The sequence below is a fragment of the Lepeophtheirus salmonis genome, chromosome 5, assembly GCF_016086655.4.
Source record: "Lepeophtheirus salmonis chromosome 5, UVic_Lsal_1.4, whole genome shotgun sequence".
In the NCBI taxonomy this organism is placed as follows: domain Eukaryota; kingdom Metazoa; phylum Arthropoda; class Copepoda; order Siphonostomatoida; family Caligidae; genus Lepeophtheirus; species Lepeophtheirus salmonis.
Genome location: NC_052135.2, coordinates 22945317 through 22968582, shown reverse-complemented (window position 1 = coordinate 22968582; position 23266 = coordinate 22945317). Strand labels below are relative to the sequence as shown.

Below are 23266 nucleotides of genomic sequence, written 5' to 3'. Positions count from 1 at the left end.
CCAAAATCACAACATGGAAGGTTCCCACTCGTCGTTATCTATTTATGATCATGTTTAGTCATAAATTGATTCAAGAAACTATTTGATTCAATTGATAAAATAAAGAAATAAATTTATTTAAAAATTAATTTTTTTAATAATTCGCGTTGGCACGCCACAAAACCCGTGGGCCGTAATATCAACCGGGGTTACAGTAGATAGCGTCCCTGATTATATTAGATGAGTTGGTGGTGGGTTCCAACACGTTTGTTAGTCGTCCTAGCACGCAAAACAGCCCGTGGGCCATAATATTAAGCAGGTTAATATCGGTTAAGTTAAGGCCTTACTTAATGAAATTATGGGATTTTAATTCAATTCTGATGTAGTAATTCATACATTCGGTTTACTGGGGAGGGTGACAAGAATAAATACTTCCTTAAGGGTTTAATGGTTATAGCTGGGCTATTCCTCATATTAGTATTAGAGTCAGGAGTGAGGTTAGTTCAGAGAGTTGTTTTCATATTATGAAGGTCCTTATACGTGTTTGAGACTTAGGCTAATTGAGTAGTTTAAGAAAAGCATAAAATTGTAAATTTAAAAATAGAATTTCTCTTAATTATTGAGGCTAAGACCTGCAAACACAAGGTCAATATAAAATATTTTTATAGAAACTAATAAGAGGGAAGTGAGCAAATGAATTACCCTTGATACAACTATTGCAACAGTCATCTTTAATATTTTCTATTTTAAAATATATTAAAATTGAATTAAATGCGCTCATTTTACAACACTAATGAATACAAAAAATGCATAACAAATGACTTCAAGAGGGGGAAAGACTCATTTTAAACCTTAAATTATATGTGGAAGATACATTTATGCTATAATATATGTATGAGGGCTAAACTTCTACAGGGCTAAACTGCCTGGGGCGTAACATCCTAGAGCCTTATTTTTTACGTCTAAGTGCGGGTTCTAGAAATGTCGATTTTACCAAGAGCAAAGGCAAAATACGAGGCTCTTTTTTTTTTATTGTCAAGAGGAAATTTATGTTGTTTTTTTTAAAATTTGGTGTGCATTTTTATTCGTCCAATGACTTTTTTTTTTTTAATAAAAAATAATATTTTTAACACGTTTTTTGTAGAAAAAAACATTTCCCTTTTTTTTTAAAATAAACTTATTTTTTTTAACAAACGAAATATTTCTTATGACGTTTTTTTTTTAAAAAAGAACAAAATTTAAATAATTATTTCATCAAATTTGTATTATTCTATTAAAAATATCTAGAAGTCCGAGTTCCTTGATTTTTTTTTAAATCAAGCGCAGAGCCTAAGGTAAGTACTCCAACACTCTATAAATTGTCACTGCAGCCAATAACTCAATGGTCTTGTCCTACTCTTGAATATTTTCAACATCACTTATTGATACAAAAGTCTTTGGAATATATTTACACACTCATAATCCTAACACTATCCAACAAAAAGAAACTTTGTCTGTTGCACATGAACGAAATGTACTAAATTTAGTAGAATTTGATCTTCTTATTCCTAATATGGCCTTATTTTTTTTATTTTTTTTTGTCAATCCGTCTTTCTTTCTCTCTTTTTATAGGCTACTAATAAATTGATTTTTCTTATAAGATCAATTCAAAAATGAGCTTTATCCTAGAAATATTGTGATGGCCTGACCTCAAATTGACAACGATATAGATAGTTTTAAAAATGAGTCTTTTTTAAAAAATTGTTCAGACTTTCAGCTATCAAATGAGATACTTTTACACTTTCCGAATTTATTATTCTTAAGAGCTATGAGCCTCTGAAGAAAAAATACCCATTTTCCACTTTAAACTTGAGTTTTAAACATGATAAATACATTTTTTAAATGATTTTGGATTCTTTTGAAACTAGACTTTGAAATATATTCAAACCATGTATCCTTATTTTATATAGGAAGCGCTTTAAAAAAACCTTTTAATCTTAAAATAGCGAAAAAGGCCAAAAACTTTTTGGCCTTTTTCTGAAGGCTATGAGGCTTATAGTGACAAATTAAGCATATATTTAGAAGCAAGGCATCAAATTCTATTAAGTTCAATTTCTTTCTTTCTTGTGACATTTATGGTGTTGAACAGTGTAATTATGTATTTATATTGTTTTCAAACGAATAAATTGGCAGTAGAACAGAAGTGAGGCTGTTCGAAAATCATTTCTATTTATTTCTTTTTCCAATTTATAAACAAATGGAGTCAATATTTAACAACTCGAGTATATTCGACCTGTTTTCATGCTATTAAGTAGAATCATTATTCATTGTAGGTACATAATTCTAAAAGGTACAAACAAAAAGAATAATAAACATAAAATGAATTAATAAGGGGACAAGGTGGAGGTAGATTGTTGTAACTGCCTGGACTCTTTCTCCCTCTCTCTCGACCCACCCACACAAAACCCGTTTTATTATTACTACAACATACATACTACGTGTGTCTGTGAGTGACTAGAGAGAAAGAAAGAAACATTTTCTATTTTATTACTTATGTAGGTAGTATGTACTTACTTAGTTAAAATCTATAGACTACTATGGTTTCTCATTTCCTGAGAAATTACTGTTGAAAGAAGAATATTTATTTCTGGGAAATTTTGTAAATAGCAAGTACTGAGTAATTTATGTATTTCTTTTTATACTTAAAGGAAAAATGTGTCCCGTCAAAATTTTAGCAAGCTAGAATTTTTTTTGTTTAGAATGTCAAAATTGATTGTGTATTAAATTATCGTCAATATCTATCAAAAAATTATAATTATTATCCATTTGGGTTATCACAATTAAAAAATGAGAAATTGATATACTTGATTTGAAAGGGGCCATATGGGACAATATAAGTCTAGCTCTATAATCAAATATGGCTAAAATTATAAGGTATCTTAACTCATTCTAGTAATTTGAATACAAAACCGAGCATTAACTCATATATGTCTAGGAAATATTGGATTTTATGTACATAATATGAAGTACAAAAAATTGGGATTTTCTTGATAATTTTTGAAGGTCGATTTTATATTGACGCACAACACTTATATCGTGAAATAACTAAATGTGATAATATTTAAATAAATATTTTCCATAGGTGTAAAACCCCGCGAAAATAAATTATCACAATTGTGTAATGTAAGTATGAATGTATGTAATGCACTTTTTAAATGTTGTAGTTGTTGTTTACCTGTGTAAAAGTTTGACATGAAGTTATGATATGGCCTGGAGGAATGCCCACAGGCTCTTCTGTCGAATATATATAGAAATCCTTGGGTGGTAGTGGGTCCAGAAGACTGTTAAGAATGTCTGCATCTTCCGAGTCATCTATCTATCCATCCATTCACGAGAAATAAAGAAATAAAATTAGATGAATATATTACAAAAATATATATAATACGGCGTCCTTTAAAAATCAATGTCTTACTTTAACTTGTATCTCCCTTCCATTGTGTTCCCTTCTTAATCAAACTTAGCTGTGCAAGCTATTTTTGATTTTAATTAACATTTAATGATGCCCCTCGCTTCATAATAAAAATTAATCGGAATAAAATTGATATTTCCAGTTTTTCTAATAATATAAAGTTATGTGCAATACCAACTTTGTTTGTAAGCATAAATAAATTTCATACAAAAATCAATACAATACTTTTACTGGTTTAGTAGTTTTTGTAGTTAGAATATTCAATACTTTTGAACATGATCAATAAGATTATTTAATATTGATTGTTTTACAAAGTACTGAATCCACATAAAGAACTATTAACCTGTGCATTCTTATTTTCTCTTTTGGTAGTGGTCATTTATTTATTTATTTAAAAATAAAATGTCAGTTAATGATGATAAATTTACAGTTTTAGTCAAAAAGGGTCACCACCTTTGAATGTCGCTCAAATGTTACAATTTTTGGCACAAGTATATATTTTCACTATGTGAACTCATGGAGAGGGTGGGTGATGGAATCAAAATAAAAACATTGATTTTTAATCATACACACAATAAAAGCCACCCTAATCTGTAATATATTATATATATATATGTTTTAATCAGTGAATCAAAATGATGCAAATAGAAAAAAACATTAAACATATAAATAAATAATTAATTATTATTAATAGCTAAATATAATCAGGGACAGATTTTACAGCAGTACCTAAGGCAAATGGAAATGTATTTTCTCTTTTAATTATTTTTTTAAGAAATAAATTTTGAATCTTTTTTTAAGAATATAATTTCAAAATGCAGGCCTTATTTTTTATTGTCGAGGTGAAAATTATAATAAATTTTATTTGGCTATTATTTTTACCAGAATGGCGCTCTTGTATGACATTTTTTAACACATCTAAAAAAAATACATTTAATAATTTTTTTAAGGTCTTTATTTTTTTAAATCAGGCGGAGGACCAAAAACGCCCTGATAATAAATAGTATATGTGTCCTTCTTTTTGCATGTGCTTCTCTATTCTAAAAATAATAAATACCTCAAGAACACAGGCGTCTTTATTTCCAGCAGAGAAATCCACTTCAATTTCCTCATTTTCCCGATCCGGCACTTCTTCTACATTATTATCTGTCTGACCTTGTTCCAGAACTGACTTTATCTGATGAGACGTTATATCATAATGCAATATATTAGAGCTCACTTTCTCCTCAAGTCGTTTGGTCGTTCTGTCCAAATGGTCTTTTTCAATCAGTACAGAGCTTGTGTTCTTGTGTTTGTCGTCCGAAGAGGAAGAGAGAAGGAGACGGGGTTTATCAGGGATAGGGAGAGCTGAAGTGAAAACAGAGGTGGCAGATGCAATGGCACAAATGAGGCGGCTACTTATTGAGATTTTGATCTTTAAATCAAACAAAGAGTTCATGCCCTTCACTTTGAGTTTATTGAGGAGTTGACGATGAATCTCATACTCGAGAAAGGGAAGAGCATCTGAGATCTCCTTGGCGTTGTTATCTCCTTTCAAGTCCTTCTTATACTTGACAACTTTTGCTTGAATGAATGAACCCCGTCCTACAAAATCAGATGAATTGGAGGGTTCAATGGTTGTGATAAGAACATCAGGGACTTTTTTACGTCCACAGACAGCACAATTGGTCATTTTGACTGGAAAGGGAAGACTTCCCTCTGCATATGGAACATGGTATAATTTACAATTGGAGGCATGATCTGACTGGACTTGAGTAAGAAGGGGTCGAACGGCATGAATGAAAGGAGGTCCGAAATTCCCAGCCATATCCAGATCCAACATCATTCTCATATTACCCAGGGCCGCAGTTCCTGAGGCATAGAGGACAACCACGTCTTCCCAAATCGTAATTTCTTCCGAGTAGCCAACAATGATGGAACAACCAAGAGCACGAGCATGAGATCGAATTTCTCTTCGTATTTCCTGCCACCATCCATCACGAGTCACGGAATCCTCTTCTAAGTCATCCAGAAGTTTAACTGAGCGAGTACTGACAAATCCACCTACATAGTATAAGAATGATCTCATTCATACATATTTTAATTAATATTCAATGAAATGAGCAATCCATTTCCTACCCAAATGAAATAGAAATCCAGGAGGGAACTTGGTCATGGTTATGAATGGATATTCTAGAAATTCTAAGGAGTCTGCAGCAAGGCCATGCCGATTCATGGATTGTTTACTTGCGTAAGGAATTGTTGGTATGGAATTAATGCTGTTTGTGAGTGTACCTAGTGATAAAAGATAAAAATAGTCATTTACATACATACAAAATAACTATATAAATACAAAAGAGCCTCAAAGGATAGATTGCACAGAAAAACAACGATATGGGGTTTGTCTTCTTGTCCTAGCTTAAAGACACTATATTATACTCCTATTATAGGCATTGTATAATATGTACATTATTATGAATTTAGATAAATTAATAATTAATGATTAATCCGAAATTAGTCAACACAGCAATCACTCACACACGCAGCCAGTCAAAATGCATGATGGCATCTACACATAATAACAAGTACTTTGAGCATATCTGATTATAATTATTTATAATCATGATCATCTCATTTATGAAATATCTACGCAACCATATAAAATAATTTGTACAAAAATAGTACGAGTATGTAGAAGTATACCTAAATACGTAGAGAAACACAATACAACAAAATACAAAATCAAGCTATAATTATTTTTCTCAAAATTAAATTTAGATTACATTTGTATCCTTGGATAGCCAAAATTGATCGTCACAATAAAAAATGAAATATTTTATTTGAAAGGGGACATAAATCAAATAAAGGTTAAGAAACATACCTAAAAATCTAGGAATATCTTAGCTTATTCCAATAATCTGAAGACAAAGCCTATCCTTGACTCAATATGTCCATAAAATATTGGACTGTATGTATACATATTAGACTCTACACTAATAACAAAAGTTGGGAATTTGGTATATCCGGATATTTTGCATTTTGCATTTTTTCCCTCTTCCCTTATTTTAATCTTTTTCTTCATTTTTAATACTCAAATCTCGGTTTTTTGATAACGAGTGCCAAATATACTTTTAGTCTTCATTTATGCCAAATACAACAAACACCCTATTGTACGAATGTATAATTTTGGACTACGACAACTCTCTTATGTAACTCTTACTACGACCTTTAATGATCTATATATATATGATTGATGTCAGCTTTTCAACCACTATTATTGATTGTTTATTAACATAAATAATAACTTTTCAAATATATTGCAATTAACTTTAAAACCGTTGTAATCTAAATAAAGGATTAACCTGTAAATATTTAAAAAAAAGTAATCATGCAAGATGGAATGAGACAAAGAGAAACAAAGAACATTTTAGTTTGTAGAAGAATTGGAATATGACGTCTAAAAAGTGCTATACATTTGCTATTGTTGGCCCTTCTTCTGAATTACCAAAATCAGATTTGCCAACAACTCTTCGGGACATATTGAAATGCTGTCAGCTACTTCGAAAACTTATAAATAAGTACAATACTTCATCCATTATGGCTGACGTTCTTCCACTTGTACTTGCTGCGTGGAAACAAGCTAATATTGATTTTATCGGCATCCCTATCCAAACAACTAACTCTTCAATCATTGGAAGAATAAAACAAACATGGGATATTCTTAAAAAATCACTGGTCAAACAGGGAAAATTTCATCAAAAGTTTTGGAACATTTTGAGCATGGACTTGACAGATTATTCCACATTCTCAAATGTAAATGTCCTTATTTATCCTGTACAAATTCAAGTTGTGATGTCAAAAATTGCCCATCAATTAATATATTATGTATCAGTCATCGAGAATTTAAGATTCCAAGGGTAGAATTGGCATTTATCACAGATCAAAGAGAAAAGTTTGGAACAAAAGGAACCTTACAAATAGGAAATCAGGATGGTACCAAATTAATACGTGAATCAAAAACAACGAAATGTACAAAGCAAGAGAAAAGTAAAGAAATTGAGTTGTTTGAATTGCAACATAATGAAGACAAACAAAATATAAAAATGGATCAATGTGCAGAAGAAGATAATATAAAACATAGGGATCCTATATACATACATAAATGATCGTATTGAACGAAGATTTCGGTCAGAAAATACTTTGCAAAATCGGATTCAATTTCCTACCTTAGCTCAACAAGTCATTAGATATGACATTTCTGTACGAACTGCGGGTGCCATTGCTTCAAGTGTTTTATTTGATTACAAAGTTATAACACCAGACCAAAAAAATAGAGTAATACCAAAAGGTAAAATTGCTAGAGAAATTTCAAAATATATTGAAGAAAATCAGGAGCTAAAATTAAATTCAAATAAGCCAATTGAGTTTTCTTTTTTCTTTTTTTTTTCATGGCCGATGAAATATAACAAATGTCACTGTATCTGATAATATTGACAAAAGATATCCTTCGAAAGAGAAAAGAGAGCATATAACTCCGAACCAGGAGTTTCCTATATTGGTCATCTTCCTCCCGAAGGAAAAGATGCCAAATCAACGGCTAGTTCTATATTTTCATTTTCATCCGAACATGGAATTGATAAAACATTACGCTACATTGGAGGAGACTCGGGTGTTGTAAACACAGGGGCTCATTGTGGTATCATGCAATTTGTGATTTGTGGTAAGGTTTAGGACTTAGAATTTGATCATAAATTCAGAAAAATAAGCATAATTTTCCCCCTCCATGAAATGTCAGAAAGTGTAATTGATGATGTGTCTAATGATCAATTTTATGCTTATTGCATTACGAAAATGGTAATCTCAGGAATTGTAGATGAAGATCTTCTTACAATCAAGATTTGCAGTGTTTCATATTCAAGATGCCTTACAACAGTAAGTCGTTTCGTAAGACTCTACATCTCAAAACATGGGTTGAATGGAGATAAGCAAAAACGTTGTGCATTATTGTCGAGTTCATCGTGAATTTTTACTTTCATATGTGGTTCAAAATTAAAGTAGATTCCAATATTTTAAATGGTCCATCACATATTCTGCATCAATTAAGAATATGAAGGAAAAAAAGATGCACTTTCAACAAAAGTAAAAAGTATCGTCATGAAATTTGTGTAGAAAAGTGCGTGGCATGCTCACTCTGAGCATGTTATAATCTTTATTATCAAGCTGTAAAGTAAGAAGATATAAAATTTGGAATATCAAAAATAAAAGATGGAAGTGATTTGGGAGATATCAGTGTACGCCCATACTGTTCACCTATACTCAATTGGGATGCTACGTCAATTACTAATATCCAGGATTGGAACAACGCCACTGATCCTTTTATCACGGCAGTCATTCCTCAAAGTCAACTAATTAGTTTTGTCTCTTCACCGCTTCGACTTCCTAAAATACCATGCCACACACAAAGTTATGAACGTGCAGTAAAAGAAGTTACTGACGCTTCAGCTCAAGTTTATGGACAAGCGAGACTCAGATATATCAGAGCAAAATTAAAATCGCGTTTTTTATTAGAACGTATTAGAAGCTATAATTCATTCATAGTGAATAATGAAAAATGTGAAACTTTTGAAATATAAAAATGTAAATATGCTTAAATAAAACAAATCAACCATAGAAATTAAGGGATGATAAATAAAAGGTCATATTTTTAAGAGTTTAATAGATTGTTTTCGTAGTCCAAAATTATAAATTTGTATAATAGGGTGTTTTATTTGGCATAAATGAAGACTAAAAGTATATTTGATACTAATATATTTGACACTTGGTATAAAAAAAAACGGGATTTGGGTTGTAAAAATGAAGGAAAACATCAAAATAAATACGCGTAATACGCAGTACCAAAAGACAGTATTGATTTATTAGCAGTATGTTTGGACTTGCCTCATATAATGAGGCAAGTTAGAGAGAAGATGTTAAATTACTGTTGAAGAATATAGTTTTTATCTATAATACTTAATAAAATTAAAATCCTGTAACTTGATTCAAATCAATAATTTTAAAGAAACAATGTATATATGTATTATAATATCAAAGCTTAATAAAGCAAACAAAGGTTTTTGTTTGCTTTATATTTGGCTTTATAAAAAAGGGTTTGTCGAATCGTAGCATCTTTACCTAAATAGTATGTAGTTAGGGAGTATTTTTGAAACCGATTTGGTCGGATTTTTCGTCACAGACCACAATCTGAGACCGTAGACTGAAGTTCAATCGTTTCCAAATCGTGGACCGATTTTTTTTATCTCAATATATAAACCAATTTTCTTTCCTATCTGCAAGATTTATGAGTTATGCAACACCTTTAACTTCATATGACGTTATTGTAGCTCGGTGTTCACAATTATGGAACAAAACTGACTTCATTAAAACTGCATCTATAAAATGGTCTAAAGCCAATTTTAAATGAAACCAAACCAGACTTACATTTATTTTTTGGGATTGACGTAGACCGAATATTTCTTTGAGACAAGTCCAGAGCGATCTTATTTAAACGACCAAATTATTTTGGTTAACTAAAAATTGTAAGGGTCTCAGACCGGTCTAGGATTTTCTGACTGAAACCCAAAATATAGATATATTGTCTACACAGGATTGTCTCCTCAAATACATACATATCAATATTTGTAATAAATAAATCAAGAGTAGCTAACTAAGCCACTCAGTTATTTAATATAATCTTACATAATCCTAATTATTGTTATTACTTAGGTAGTATTTGTAGCAGTGTCTAGAAGGTACCTACTTTTTAATTGTCAAATCAATAAAATTTTAACTATTTTTGAGATTTTGCTTCTGTTCGCATACTTCTATGTACCTAGCCTTGAAAAACAATTTTACTCAAAGCTCCTCTTCTTATATGTACCTACAACCTACTTATATGTTCAATTTGACATTACAAATTTTTTTGATAGAGGTAATTTGTTTTTTTTTTTTTTTTTTTTTTGGCATCCTACATCAATGAGGAGGAGTTTCCTGGAGCTTAATAGTATGTAGAATATATATTAATTATTATTTGACAGATAAGTAGACTACAAAAATCAAATTGAATTATAATACTCTCTAAATGATATATGAGCAACAGACTCTCCTGTTTTCTGGTAATATTTTTATTCGTCTGCACAAAGACTTACTCTGCTGTGGATAAACAAAAAAAAAAAAAACTGACTAAAGCAAAGACACAAGACTCTCAGATCATTTTAGTTTGAATAAAAGAAATTGTTCAAAGACTATTACTTCAACAGGGGTATAACAAAGAAATCTGGCGCTTTTGATGGATCTACTTTAAATTCACATCAATTGGTCATTTTTAAGAGCTATTCAAAAGACAAAAACTGAGGAGCAGATAAAATAATTAAGAATATATCTTATTCGATGTAGCCTCCGTTGGCCTCAATAACGGCCTTTATTCTGGTCCTAAAACGTGCACAGCCCCTAAAAACTAGAGCCCGACCTAAATTCTTCCGTTCCAGGACGATGGAATCGATCAGGGACTTCTTGGTGGTGTGAGGGTCTCTGAAGACCTTTGACCCAATATTATATCGTAAATATGCTCAGTCACCTCTTTTTCCTGTCGATCCTTGCCATCTTTGAGACCGCAGCAATGATAATATCTTGATCGTTGTTCTCCAAAATCATCACAAAAGCGTAATTCAAGTATTAAATTTTCTTCAAAAAAACAAAATTCCTTATTTAGGGGAGGGGACTACAGCCACCCATGAGTTGTATACTCCTTGTAAAATATTCTTTAGAAAGTATTGTTTTATTATGTACATTAGTGTTCGCTATTCTGTAAAGTTGACCAAATTCGAAATTTTCATGGATCACTAGATGTGTTTAGGTGTTGGTAATTACCTATTATAGTATTCAAATATTATTTTTCAAGTAATTTTATTCATGGAGTAAAAAAATAAACAACCTCAACAAAAAAGGAATCTTAGAAAACATACGATCAAGTGAAAAGACACAAAAATTTAAATGTTACAAATCACTCAAGATTGGTTTTTTGAATTTTTTCGATAATCCTTAAAAAAAAAATTTTTTTTACCTATATTATATGTGCAACTTTTTTTCATTCTGAGGAACAAAAATTCTAGTCAAAACAGAAATTTCTTGATATACAGACGACCTGATACTTCAACACCTGAACTACGATGTTATCATGTTTTTATATCATTTCGACTTTGCCCAAAAATGTTATCTAATGTTAAAAACCTGGCCTTCCAAAAAAATTGTATTTTATTAAGAATGTGAACATTACGTCCTAATAAAGTTTCGAGACAATAGGGTCATTCCACGACAAATCGATCACTCGTCAGACAGCACCATCTCCGATTTTCTGGAAATTTTGCATATAGTTTAATATTGAATAAAAACTCAAAAATCTAAAATTTTAGTCTTCTTTGACCTCCATCTCAGGAGTTAGAGGCTCCCCAGCCTCGAGACCAGCATCCATGTTTTTAAACAGCTCTTTCTCTTGTGTTTTTAATTATATTTATCTACTTTAAACGTGATTGAATATATATTTAGACATTTATTATTCTGTATTTATATTTTTACCCAATAAAATTCCTTTCTGACCTTGAGGTCACGAGGTCAAATCTTTGATGTTAAAAATTTCAAACATGGTATACTTCAATTTTCATTAAACATCAGTCAATATATATTAAATAATTTAAAAAAAGTTTTGAGTCTGCATTCAAATTTGGGTCAACGCTATAAGCGAAATACTAAAAACGGGATGTAAAAAACTTGATTAAAATATTAGAAAAAACAATAAATTTAATAGTTATAAGTGTACAGGTAAAAATATTTTTTTATATTCAATAGTCTTAAGAGATAAGAGACAGAGTAACAACTTCTACACTTCATGCCTCCCTAAGGGTTGTGGGTAACCCTAAAAATTTCCCCTGGTTTCTCCCGATTGGTTCGCACATTACCATTAGGCTGGTAGGAGTTTAATACAAGGTTGATATGAAAGAGTTAGGAAAATAAACAAGAGCAAGTACTTTATTGCAACTAATAATTGGGAATACTATAATTGGTATTAGCAAACAACTGTACAGTTACTGATTTAGTTTCAACTAGAGCCCGACCGACATAAGGCATTTATCAAACTATTCGGTATCGGCAAAATAATACCCGATAAATGAATATATATATATATAAAAGTATTGGTGTTGCATAGTTTGCGTTCTAACGTCCCAAACCAGCTGATTTAGGCAGAGTGAATGACGGAGATCGATGGAGATCATCGGTGTTGTGTTGTTCATGTGTGCAAGTGCGTTCATAGTAATTTGGCAACTGTCACGAAACATACATTGCTTGAACAACAATTAAAATAACATCCCCATCAATTCTCTAAAGTCGATAAGCATCTTAATCCCATGCCCAGTTTTGCCGTTTTAGATTATTGGATTTAGCCAATATTAATTGTTAAAAGTTGACTGTCTTTTTTGAAACATTTTTCTTTAGTAGCATTACAGCAATGAGACGTATCATCTCTCCCCGGCCCGTTATTTGGAAAACTGTCTTTTTTTTAAACGTCTTTCTTGTGTGGTTGCGCAAGCACTTTTACAAAGAAGATGGATGAGATGTATACAGGAGTCGTCAGCAAAATACAGAAACTGCTGTCAGTTGAAAATGCAGGAAAGAGCATTTCCTTTACCACTGACTGTTGGTCAGGTTCAAACGAAACACTCATGAGCTTGACTGATCATTTCATTGACAAGAATTGGAAAAAGGTCCAATTGGTCTTGAATGTTAAATCCTTGACATAGTCCCACACAGGACAGGACATTGGAGAGACATTTCTGTCCATGCTTCAGGAATGGGAAATGATGTGGAGCAGGAACATGTGGGGAAATATGGGGCAAACCTTAGTGAGTAAAGACCTGAGCATGCAGTGCTCATATACTGGACCTGGTTATAAATGATGGCCTCAGTTCTCAGAGAGTGGCGGTGAACATTATGGCAAAGCTCAAGAAAATTGCTACAGACTTCCACCACTCTGTTACGGCAGTACAACGCCTGTCTAAAATTCAGGAGGAGCTAGGAGTCCCACAGGATTCCATCATACAGGCAGTACAGACAAGGTGGAACTCTACACTACACATGTTAGTGAGGAGACTCGAACAAAAAAGAGCCATCACTGCATATGCTAGCGACCATGGACATTTCTCATGTCTGTCAGACGAGGAATGGTCCATTGCCTCGAACCTGGCAGAGACCCTTGGACCACTTGAGGAAATGACACTGGAATTTAGTAGAGAAGACTCATCTACATCCTTCATCCTACCATGCCCAGTAGTGTTGCATCGTTTACTGGAGTCAGAGGGACCAACCACCAGGAGTATTCAAACCATGCTGAATAACTTGCAGAAAATGTTTTCAAAAGTGAAGGACTCTAAAGAGGAGGTGCTTGCCTGTGTCCTTGACCCACGATACAAAGAGCGTCCTTTGGTTCCAGAAATCCTGACAAAAGTGAAAACTTGGTTGGAAGGGGCTATGGAGATCAGTCCACCAGATTCTGCCACTGAAATATCAATCTGAGGAGAGCAAACCCAAAAGGCTAAGAGCAGAGGGCCAAGTAAACAGTTTCTTAGAAACTCTTCACAACACTGTGCTCCTTCCTTCAACCGGTGAGGCAGTGGAACCAGAGGGTATAATCGAAGATCTTCAACGGTACCTTAGAGAGCCTCTCATTCACAGAAAGAGCAGAAATCCATACGATTGGTGGAAACACAGCACCAACCGTTTCACCAGATTGTCAGCCTTAGCAAGGCAGTACCTCTCCTGTACATCCTCCTCTGGGGCGAGCGAAAGAGTGTTGAGCACCATCGGGAATATTTATGAGGATAGGCGAAGCTCTTTGAAAGGAGAGAATGCAGAGAAACTTTGATTCTTGTACTACAACCTACCTCTGCTGGAGTGGTGCTATTGAGGACTGTCTGTTTTCAGTTCAGTTTATATTTGCCTTTTTTATTTCTTAGAAGTTATTGAACTTAACAGAATATTTTTTCCCAGTTTTGTCCAAAGTTATATTTAAGAAGCTATTGATACTTGTTATTGTGTTTTTGTTCCAACACTTTATTCATCAGAACTTTAATATATTTTGATGTTCTTTTCTGTTGTGCCAATAAAACAATAAAATAAAGTTTATTTTTAAACTGTATTACCTTATTATTTTAGTGAGGACTCATAAATACATACAAATAACCAATTTTAGGGTAATTTTTTAAATTTATATCGGCTTTTTAAATCACCAATATTCGTATCGGTATCGGCCTTAGAAGTCCTATATCGCTCAGCCTCTAGTTTCAACATAATAAATCATTTTCAAAATGGAACATCAGTGTGGCAGCTATTTAAATGAATTTAAAAATTTTAATGGTCCATTTAATAAGCATAAAACACGAATCAGGAATAATATTCGATCCGTTCCTGAGGATTTGGTCTAAAAATGGTCGTTAACATCAAGAAATATTTGCCGCCCTTGAGAAGGAGAAGCTAAAAAACGAAAAATCTCACCAAATAGATACTGTCATTGAAAACGACACATTGGAGATAAATTCTTCCAACAAAAGTTATTTGGACGACCCTAAGAATCCCGAACTTGCAGTTTTGGACTTCAGGAATGTTTTTCTGTATTAGGGGAAAGCTTTACGCTTTACAAAAAGGGTTAGTCACATGACTTCAAAACATCACAGTCACAGAAAAAAAACCACAAAAACATCCAAAGCCATTCAAAACAAATTAAATATATTTATGGAGGGATTAATTTAGTTACGGATATAAATGTTGACGGAAAAATTATAAACGCATTAAAAGCTCGAGAGTTTGATCAACTGATCATGGACTTACAGGATAAATTTAATAACTCTACAAAAAAAATAACACGAAAAAATCAATGTCATGACTATCGTTTCGCATATTTGGCCTTTAAGGTAAATCCAACATACTTTCAACACAACATATCATTTTCCCAATTTCCCACGAAGTTAACCATTAACGAAGGAATTTTGGTGGATCCAAATTCAAAAAGGGGCTCCAGAATTGATGAACATGCTGCTCAAAACGTGATCAACTTTTACAAATACGAAGATGTGAGCAGGATAATGCCAGGACAAAAGGATACATTTATTGAAAAATTGAATTCACAATATCCTATGTAAATGTCGATTTGGTAATTTTTCATAGAGTGTTTATAAGAATGGAGCCAAGATCAAAGAGCAAAAGCACCTCATATTATTTAATCTACGAGAAACTCATTACCTCTTTAATCAAACATATCCCTAATACAAAATTAGTTTTTCGAAGTTTGAATAGTTTAGACCTATGGAATGTATGTTAGTACAAAGTTATGGGACACATTCTATATTCGTTTGCGTAATTCACAAAAATATGAAGCTCATCATTCATGGAGATAAATTTAATAAATTGTGTTGGATGGATAATTCAGAATATCATAATGTTGGATCAGCGTTGTTCAGAAGGAAATAACTCAGAACCAATTTTGCCTCCTATGGAATGTTATAAATTTTGTGAAGAAAATATTAAGAATATCAATTTTGCATATTCCAAATGTAGTGAATACGATCAAGAATTTGTACTCTTAAGCGATATGGAAGAGACGGCTACCACAATACCTGGAACTCAAATATTTCACTCATTTATCCCTGTGTCAAAATTTTCCCTGTGGGAATTACTTTACTCCTTCTGATGTATCGATAGTAAAAAGTAAAAAAAATATTTTGAAATTATATATAAAATACAGGGGCTGTAGGGAAAAAGATTATTGTGTGCCATTATAAATTATTTATGAATATATTATAAAAAAAGAAAAGTTGGAAATTTATTTTGTGATCTTTTCAATAGTTTGTATTTTATGGAAATGGTAAATTTGCTTAATAAGCTTTATTTTTTGAACTAGTTACTAAAATTTGTAGCAGTTCAGGGCTTATAATACCCTACTATATATGTACAAACACTTAAGGTCATTGAAGTGCACTAAATCTATAAAACCTAGAATATAAAAATGAGTGTAAGTTTGTATCCCCACAATTCTACATTAATTCTCTTTTCTAATATATTAACCAAGTTTTTTATATCCCGTGCTTGGTATTTCGCTCATAGCGTTTACCCAAATTTGAAAGCAGACCCAAAACTTTTTTTAATTATTTAATAAACTTTGATGTCCATTTCATGAAAACTTGAGAAAATTGAAATATAACATATTTGAAATTTTTAAGGTCAAAAAGGCATTTTATTGGGTAAAAATATAAATACAGAATAATAAATGTCTACATATCTATCCAATGACGTTTAAAGTAGATCAATATCATTAAAAACATCAGAGAAAGAGCTGTTTAAAAACAGGGGTGCTGGCCTCGAGGCAGGAACTTTAGGAGCCTGTAACTCCTGATATGGAGTTCAAAGAAGACTAAAATTTTAGATTTTTGAGTTTTCATTCAATAATAAGCTATAAGGGAAATTTCCAAAAAATCGGAGATGGTGCCGTAAAAAATGTCCATTTTTTGATTGCTTTTGTGTGAAATGATCCAATAGACATTTAATGAACCCTAAGACAGTTTATGTCTTTAGGGAACAATGAAATAATTTTTGAACCCATTAATTTTTACATGCTTGAACAAGTCATATTGGAATTCATTATTTTGATGTTTGGCAGAAAGTTAATACTTTTATTGTAACTATATTAGTTGAACATAGGTAGTGATGTAAAACGTATGTATTTTTTAACTGGTCCGTTTTTTTAGAAATTGGTAGTCTCAAGAATGAATTTTCTTTTCCTTAGCAGTTGTAATTTTTATTTAATTTAGTAGTGAACTTATATTTCTACTAGATTCAACTATATTCAAAGCCTGATTGAACATTCGTGTGTGCTCATAAAACGCGGAGGGTAACCTTGAGGATTTGTTACGGAGTTATAATTGTAAGTCCTTGGCGGAGTCAGAGTAAATATAAACTTTGCTTTGAGCTTAGATTTTTAAATTTTCATAATTTTCTCAATCATATTTATAGTTTAAAGTCCTACTGAGTTTTTCTGTAATACAAGCGCATGGGCATCTGCAGACAAGTCATGCAGGACCTTAAATAGCCCCATCAATTTTTTATTGCCTTGCATAGTTTTGAAACTTTTGTGGTATAATTTTTGATACCAGGAGTCCATGGAGGGAGGTACGATACAACCGTCATTCTAGTGTTAAAGTCCTAACCTATGATATAATATATTAAATTGTACAAGTTGCAACCAAAAAATGAGATGAATATTTTAAATGAAAAATTTAGAATTCTACTTGTGATTATGATAATGCAATAATTGAATATTCGTTCGATAGCAATATGAGTATTGGGTTTCGGTATACTAATTATACACCAGTCTGAGACTATTCTAATTTTTGTAAGAACGAACTAATTCGGTCCAAGTCCGTTATAAAATTCCGTCTACACACACACAAAAAAAAAAAAATAATCGCTCTGAACCGGAGAAAAATGTTCTCGAGTCCAGTCTTAAAGGTAGTTAAGATATTAATTATGTAATTTTTGACTATTTTGATGAAAATTACTAATTTATAATAACATTATATTCTTTAGCACATTATAAAGTTCAAATGCCCACAGTTATGTTGCTTCTAAATATGTACATAATTACCAAGTAATTTTAGTATTTCAGAATAAAATGATGGTGTTAATTAGTAGATGGTAATTAAAATGACTCATTTCGTAATTGAAGAGGTCATTTCAAGACAAAGACATTGCAACTTGTACACAACACATACTATATCAATATTAATCTTTATAAAATTTGAAATCTTTATCATGACTACATATTTATGTAGTCATGGCTAAAAATAAACACAAATTATTATTTTTGCATGACTTTAACAGTCTTCGCCATGAGTATTTTAAGTCATATCAATAACAAGAAGTAAAACCTCAGGAGAGTAATAAAAAATTTGAGTGGGACCCTCAATGCATAATTGCATCCTCTTCATTTTCTGAGGTCCGTCAATAACCAGGCTTTTTGAATACAAAAGGGTGTTTGCATGGTTATAAACATCAAGGACAGGTAGAATTATGAATAAATTACATTTTTTAGTTTTTCCTTTTCTACATTCAGTACGATGTTATTTAAATTTGAAGCAATAAACAAGAAGTTAATATATCCACATTCATTACTATTGACACAAAGCTTGGTAATTCTAGAAAATTCATAATATATGTTGTGTCAACATAAAAACAATCTTTAACAACAATCAAGAAAAGGAGAAAATCCCAATTACTTCATATATAGAACCCAATATTTCATAGATATATTTCAATCAATTATCGGCTATTTATTCGAAGTAATGGAACGATTTAAAATACCCAATAATTTTATCTATAGTTAAGAACATTTATTTGATTAAAAAGACACATATTGTTCCCCTATGACCTCTTTCAAATAAAAACTATCAATTTTTCATTATTTTATTGTGACAATCAATTTCGACTATTCAAGTGGAATTTGCGACACATCCAAATGGTTAATAAGAATGATTTGTAGATGGAGATTGACGATTATTCGTACTATACGGATAGTAATCCACACTCAATTAATATAAAATTTATTCTAGCTTGCTTTTGAGTTAACAGGCCACATATCCAAATGGTGATAACACTATAGTCTACATACTTAATATTCAATTGCAAATAGTCATATTTATGGTTCCCCCCAGTGATGAATAAATATAAATACGGGGGCAAATAGAGAAGAAAAAATAAGATCAATATTTATCGTTTCTAAATTTATAATTTCTCAACACCAAAAAAAATGCAAAGAGACAACAAATTTTGTAAATTTAGGGGCGGTAATATTTGAAAATTGCTCTCATTTTTGGCAAGCCAAACAACAATATTTTTTTTTTTTTTTGTTCATTTTTAAATCAATTTACACCAATGATAGGCAAGAATTCTTCTTTCAGAGGGAGATGTTAACACCACGACGGTCTATTACAGAATGAATAAAAAAAAAGACCAAGTGTTTTTTCTTTTCTAATTGCTAAACTGTGTTTATTTCCTACAAAACCCCAATCCCTAACTATGAGTGAGAAGTGTTAAGACTTGGTAAGAAACCGAATTTTTGTTCAGTTTGATCTTAAGTGACATTTTCTAGACTGATCTGCACCGAAATTTCCTTTTCTAAATAAAAAGGTCACAAATATAAAAAAAAATATTTTCTATAAGACAAAAAAAAAAAAAAAATGACCGGATGAAGACTGATAATTTGTTGACCTAATTTTACTACCAGTACAGCCCAAATTAATTAAAATTATAACAGTCTCAGACCAAAACTCAAAACTAATTGTCAGATATATTAGGATGATATGAAAACTATTTTTTTCTTAATGAAAGGAAGACATATTAATATTATTAGATTTCATAATTTAGTAATTAGCCCCAAAAAGTATTTGGAAAAGAAAGGGGGAAACCATAACAGACAATGCTATGCACCAACCTTAAAAGCATATGAAAGCGGAGTAAATAATGCAAGTGGTTATCACTTTTTTTTATGAATATTAAACAATCTAATTTTAAGAAGTTACCTGAGTATACTAATTTTAAATGAATTAAAAACTAGATCGATCGGTTAAATTTTAATGCCATTTTGAATGAGCATGCACTTGTAATCAAAATGATTGTTGTGTGTGTTTATGAAAAAAATAATAAGACCGAAAATAAATGTTATACCTCTCGGCGGAGGACTCCCTGACTCCGAATCAGGAGAGCAGTGCTGATTTTGTTGTTGCTGTTGTGGAGCCACTTGATCGACATTACTGTTGTTGTTGTAGTTGTTACCGGTTGAGGATTTTAGTGTTAGTAAATTGTGCACTTGGTCTACTTCTGTCGATGGAGATCTATGAACATGACAAGAACTCAAAACGGACACATAAGCAGGAAGATTGATTGTTCAAAATGGATTACATTTTTCAATTTTGGAGAAAGAAAAGAAAAGTGAAAATTGTTTCTCAGCTCTGCTTCTATTAAAAGAGTTGATCATTTTAATGTAAGGCCGATCATTTATTTAATTTAAATGAAAGAAAATATGTTACATTTTTATTAATATTGAATAAGGGATATTTATATCAAAAGAAAATGAATAGAATTCCTTTAAAAATGAACATATCCATGTTAATTGATTACGACACATCAAACAAATGATAATAATGTCTAAAAAATTAATGTTTATTTATTTATATTGCTGATTTAAAATATATATATATTACTTTTGCAAGTAAACTTCCGTGCTGCTGTCATCCAAGCTATTAACATGCGTAAAGATTAAATGATATTAGGATGTGATTTCAAGGTCACTATTAATTAATGTCTCTATTATTTGGGTTCTAATGTGATTAAATTAACACTATGATTTTGAGTGAGGGTACTAGTAGTCTTAAAGCAAAGTTATGATAATTATAATTATTTGGAGATAAAGAACACTCTCCTACCGATTTCTTTTTTTCCCTCAAAAACCCCATTTGCTCTTGACTCGTCAACCATTCCATAAGTAATTCTCTCAGCTTCAGCTTCAAATATCAAGTGAGATTTGCTTCCTCCGAGGAGAGCATTAGCCGTAGTCATATCTGATATAGAAGAAACCCAAAAGTCTTGACACTCATCCTCAGACTCTTCTTCATCAGAATCCATTTGGAAGAATGCTCTTTTATGATCAGAGAGGACAGAGGTGGAGAATGAGGGAGGATCAGACAATTTGTGCATAGAAGACGACGGAGTTGTAATTAATTTGAATTTGTTCATAACACTTTTGAGGGAGTATTTACGAGGAACCAGTATATCAGGTACAAGAGAAGAATTTCCTTCTTTGAAATTTGATTCCAATCTAAAACTATAGTCCCTATGTGGAAGGTGAGCTACAGTGTTGAGTATGGGTGATGACATGGTTTTCGTACAAGTACTTTGAGATTTATTTGAGGTACACACGTTGAGTTTACTGTCGGAATGGAGGACCTCATTAGACTTTTTTAATTCATATAATTGATAATCATCATCATCAGATGCATTCTCCTCCTCCTCTAATTTGTCGAAGACAGGTTTGATTTGCTTTTTCTCGATGTCATGGTTCGAGATGTGCGTTGGGGTTGAAAAATTACTAAACGTCGAACGTCTAAGTGGGTTGAAGAAAGGAGGAGAATTCTGAGATACAGGAGAAGCAGGGGTTAATTGTAAACGAGGAATAGAATTAAAAGACGGACGAGATTCACTTCCATGTAGGCTTCTTAGGTTGAAAAAACATTATGTCAAACATTGGGAGGGTTTCAAGAGAAAGAAAATTTTTAAAATATTAAAAAACATACACGATGAAGAAAAGAACAAACATTGTTTTCTCCTCTTCAATTAATCAAAGACAGATTGAGAAAATAAAACGAATATGAGATTAAGCCAAAAATGACAACAGCATAGTACAACATAATTATTACTTCTTTAGCAGAAGTGGAATAAAAACAGTAACGAAGAAATTCAAAATTTCAAAACCATTTAATATGAATATAAATACTTACTCAGGACATATGGTTGCTAAAACATTACTGGGAGGATCATTTGCGTTTGGCTTCTGTAGAGTAACAGCAGTACCAATTCCACGTACAACTATCCCAGTATCTCCTTCAAAATCAAATCTCTGATGATATCTATGAATAAAAACATCAAAATATTTTTACTATTAAAAATCAAACAAACAAAAACTTGATTCAATTACCCAACAACAGCATTTGCTCCCAATTCTAAAGCTTTCAGTCCAATTTTCCTCTGAACAGCTCCAGATAATTTCATAAATAAGGACTGACGTGCTTCATTTGAAGCTCTAGGAGTTCTAATTTTGTCAATCCATTGATATTCAGGGTCGTCATTCACGACTAGTTCCTCCACAAACCCATTTATACAAACAACTTGGAAGCCTTCTGGAATTCCAGACGCTATAGAAATCAAGAATTAGATTAGTAAATAATAAATCTATATTACAATGTTCATAACATAAAACGCTTGAGTCTTACAACAATAAAACTGTACGCCACAGGATGACTGTCGAAATTTGTTTAAATCTGAGAATAGCTCCACCTTCACAAGTATTTTAATTTCTCCTCGAAGACCTTGCATGGTATCAAAGATGGGTAGCCAACCTGACATAGTGCCAGAGGAAGAATCCTCTGCCAAGAGAAGCAAGGGGTTCAAATCAACATACACCTTTCCAATGGCATCATTAGCTGAATAAGTATCATAGTCCATGACTCTGATTTGAAGAGGCTCATCTTGAAGCTCTCTATCGTCTGCATGAAAACGAAACCAATCAGAGTTCCACTCAGGGTTTAAAGACTTGCGAAATACTTCCGTCTTGAAGGTCGTCTCAGAGAACTTAACCTCAGCGAAGGCATCCGTTGTCTCCGCTGAGCGATCCATGATAGGAAGATTCCGACCACTCAATATTCGAACTTTAACTTTACCAGGCATTGTCTTATTCAGTTGTAAGTATTCTATATTATATTACTATTACTTATTAGTTATTAATCAGCACAAACATTAGAGTTGATCATTTAGATCTAGGATCAATGGATAAAGTTATAATAGTTAAAATAATATTAATATATTATAATTATAAAATAAATACGATCTATCAAGCAGAAGTCAAGTTGAACTTAGAAAGCTGCCATTTTTATTTTACTTATTAGTTATTACCTTATTTTGAGAACTATTTTGTACATATTTATGTTTGCCTACATTTGGGGAAAATAAGCT

The 23266-nt window shown here is 31.9% G+C and overlaps 1 protein-coding gene across 18 annotated transcripts in view; it reads right to left on the bottom strand.

Annotated features, from left to right (window-relative positions):
* Nucleotides 1-23266, bottom strand: part of LOC121118151 (C2 domain-containing protein 5) — a 25429-nt gene extending 2163 nt beyond the window's left edge. The window contains exons 1-8 of one of the 18 annotated variants that reach the window (XM_071888418.1): nt 23207-23266; nt 22528-23004; nt 22233-22449; nt 22036-22164; nt 20207-20373; nt 5546-5701; nt 4485-5470; nt 3194-3334 (exon numbers count right to left, since the gene is read on the bottom strand). In XM_071888418.1, the coding sequence (XP_071744519.1) occupies nt 3194-3334; nt 4485-5470; nt 5546-5701; nt 20207-20373; nt 22036-22164; nt 22233-22449; nt 22528-22981 (2250 nt within the window). In that variant the 5' untranslated portion in view covers nt 22982-23004; nt 23207-23266. The other 17 variants (XM_071888416.1, XM_071888408.1, XM_071888410.1 and 14 more) reach the window with 17 other exon arrangements.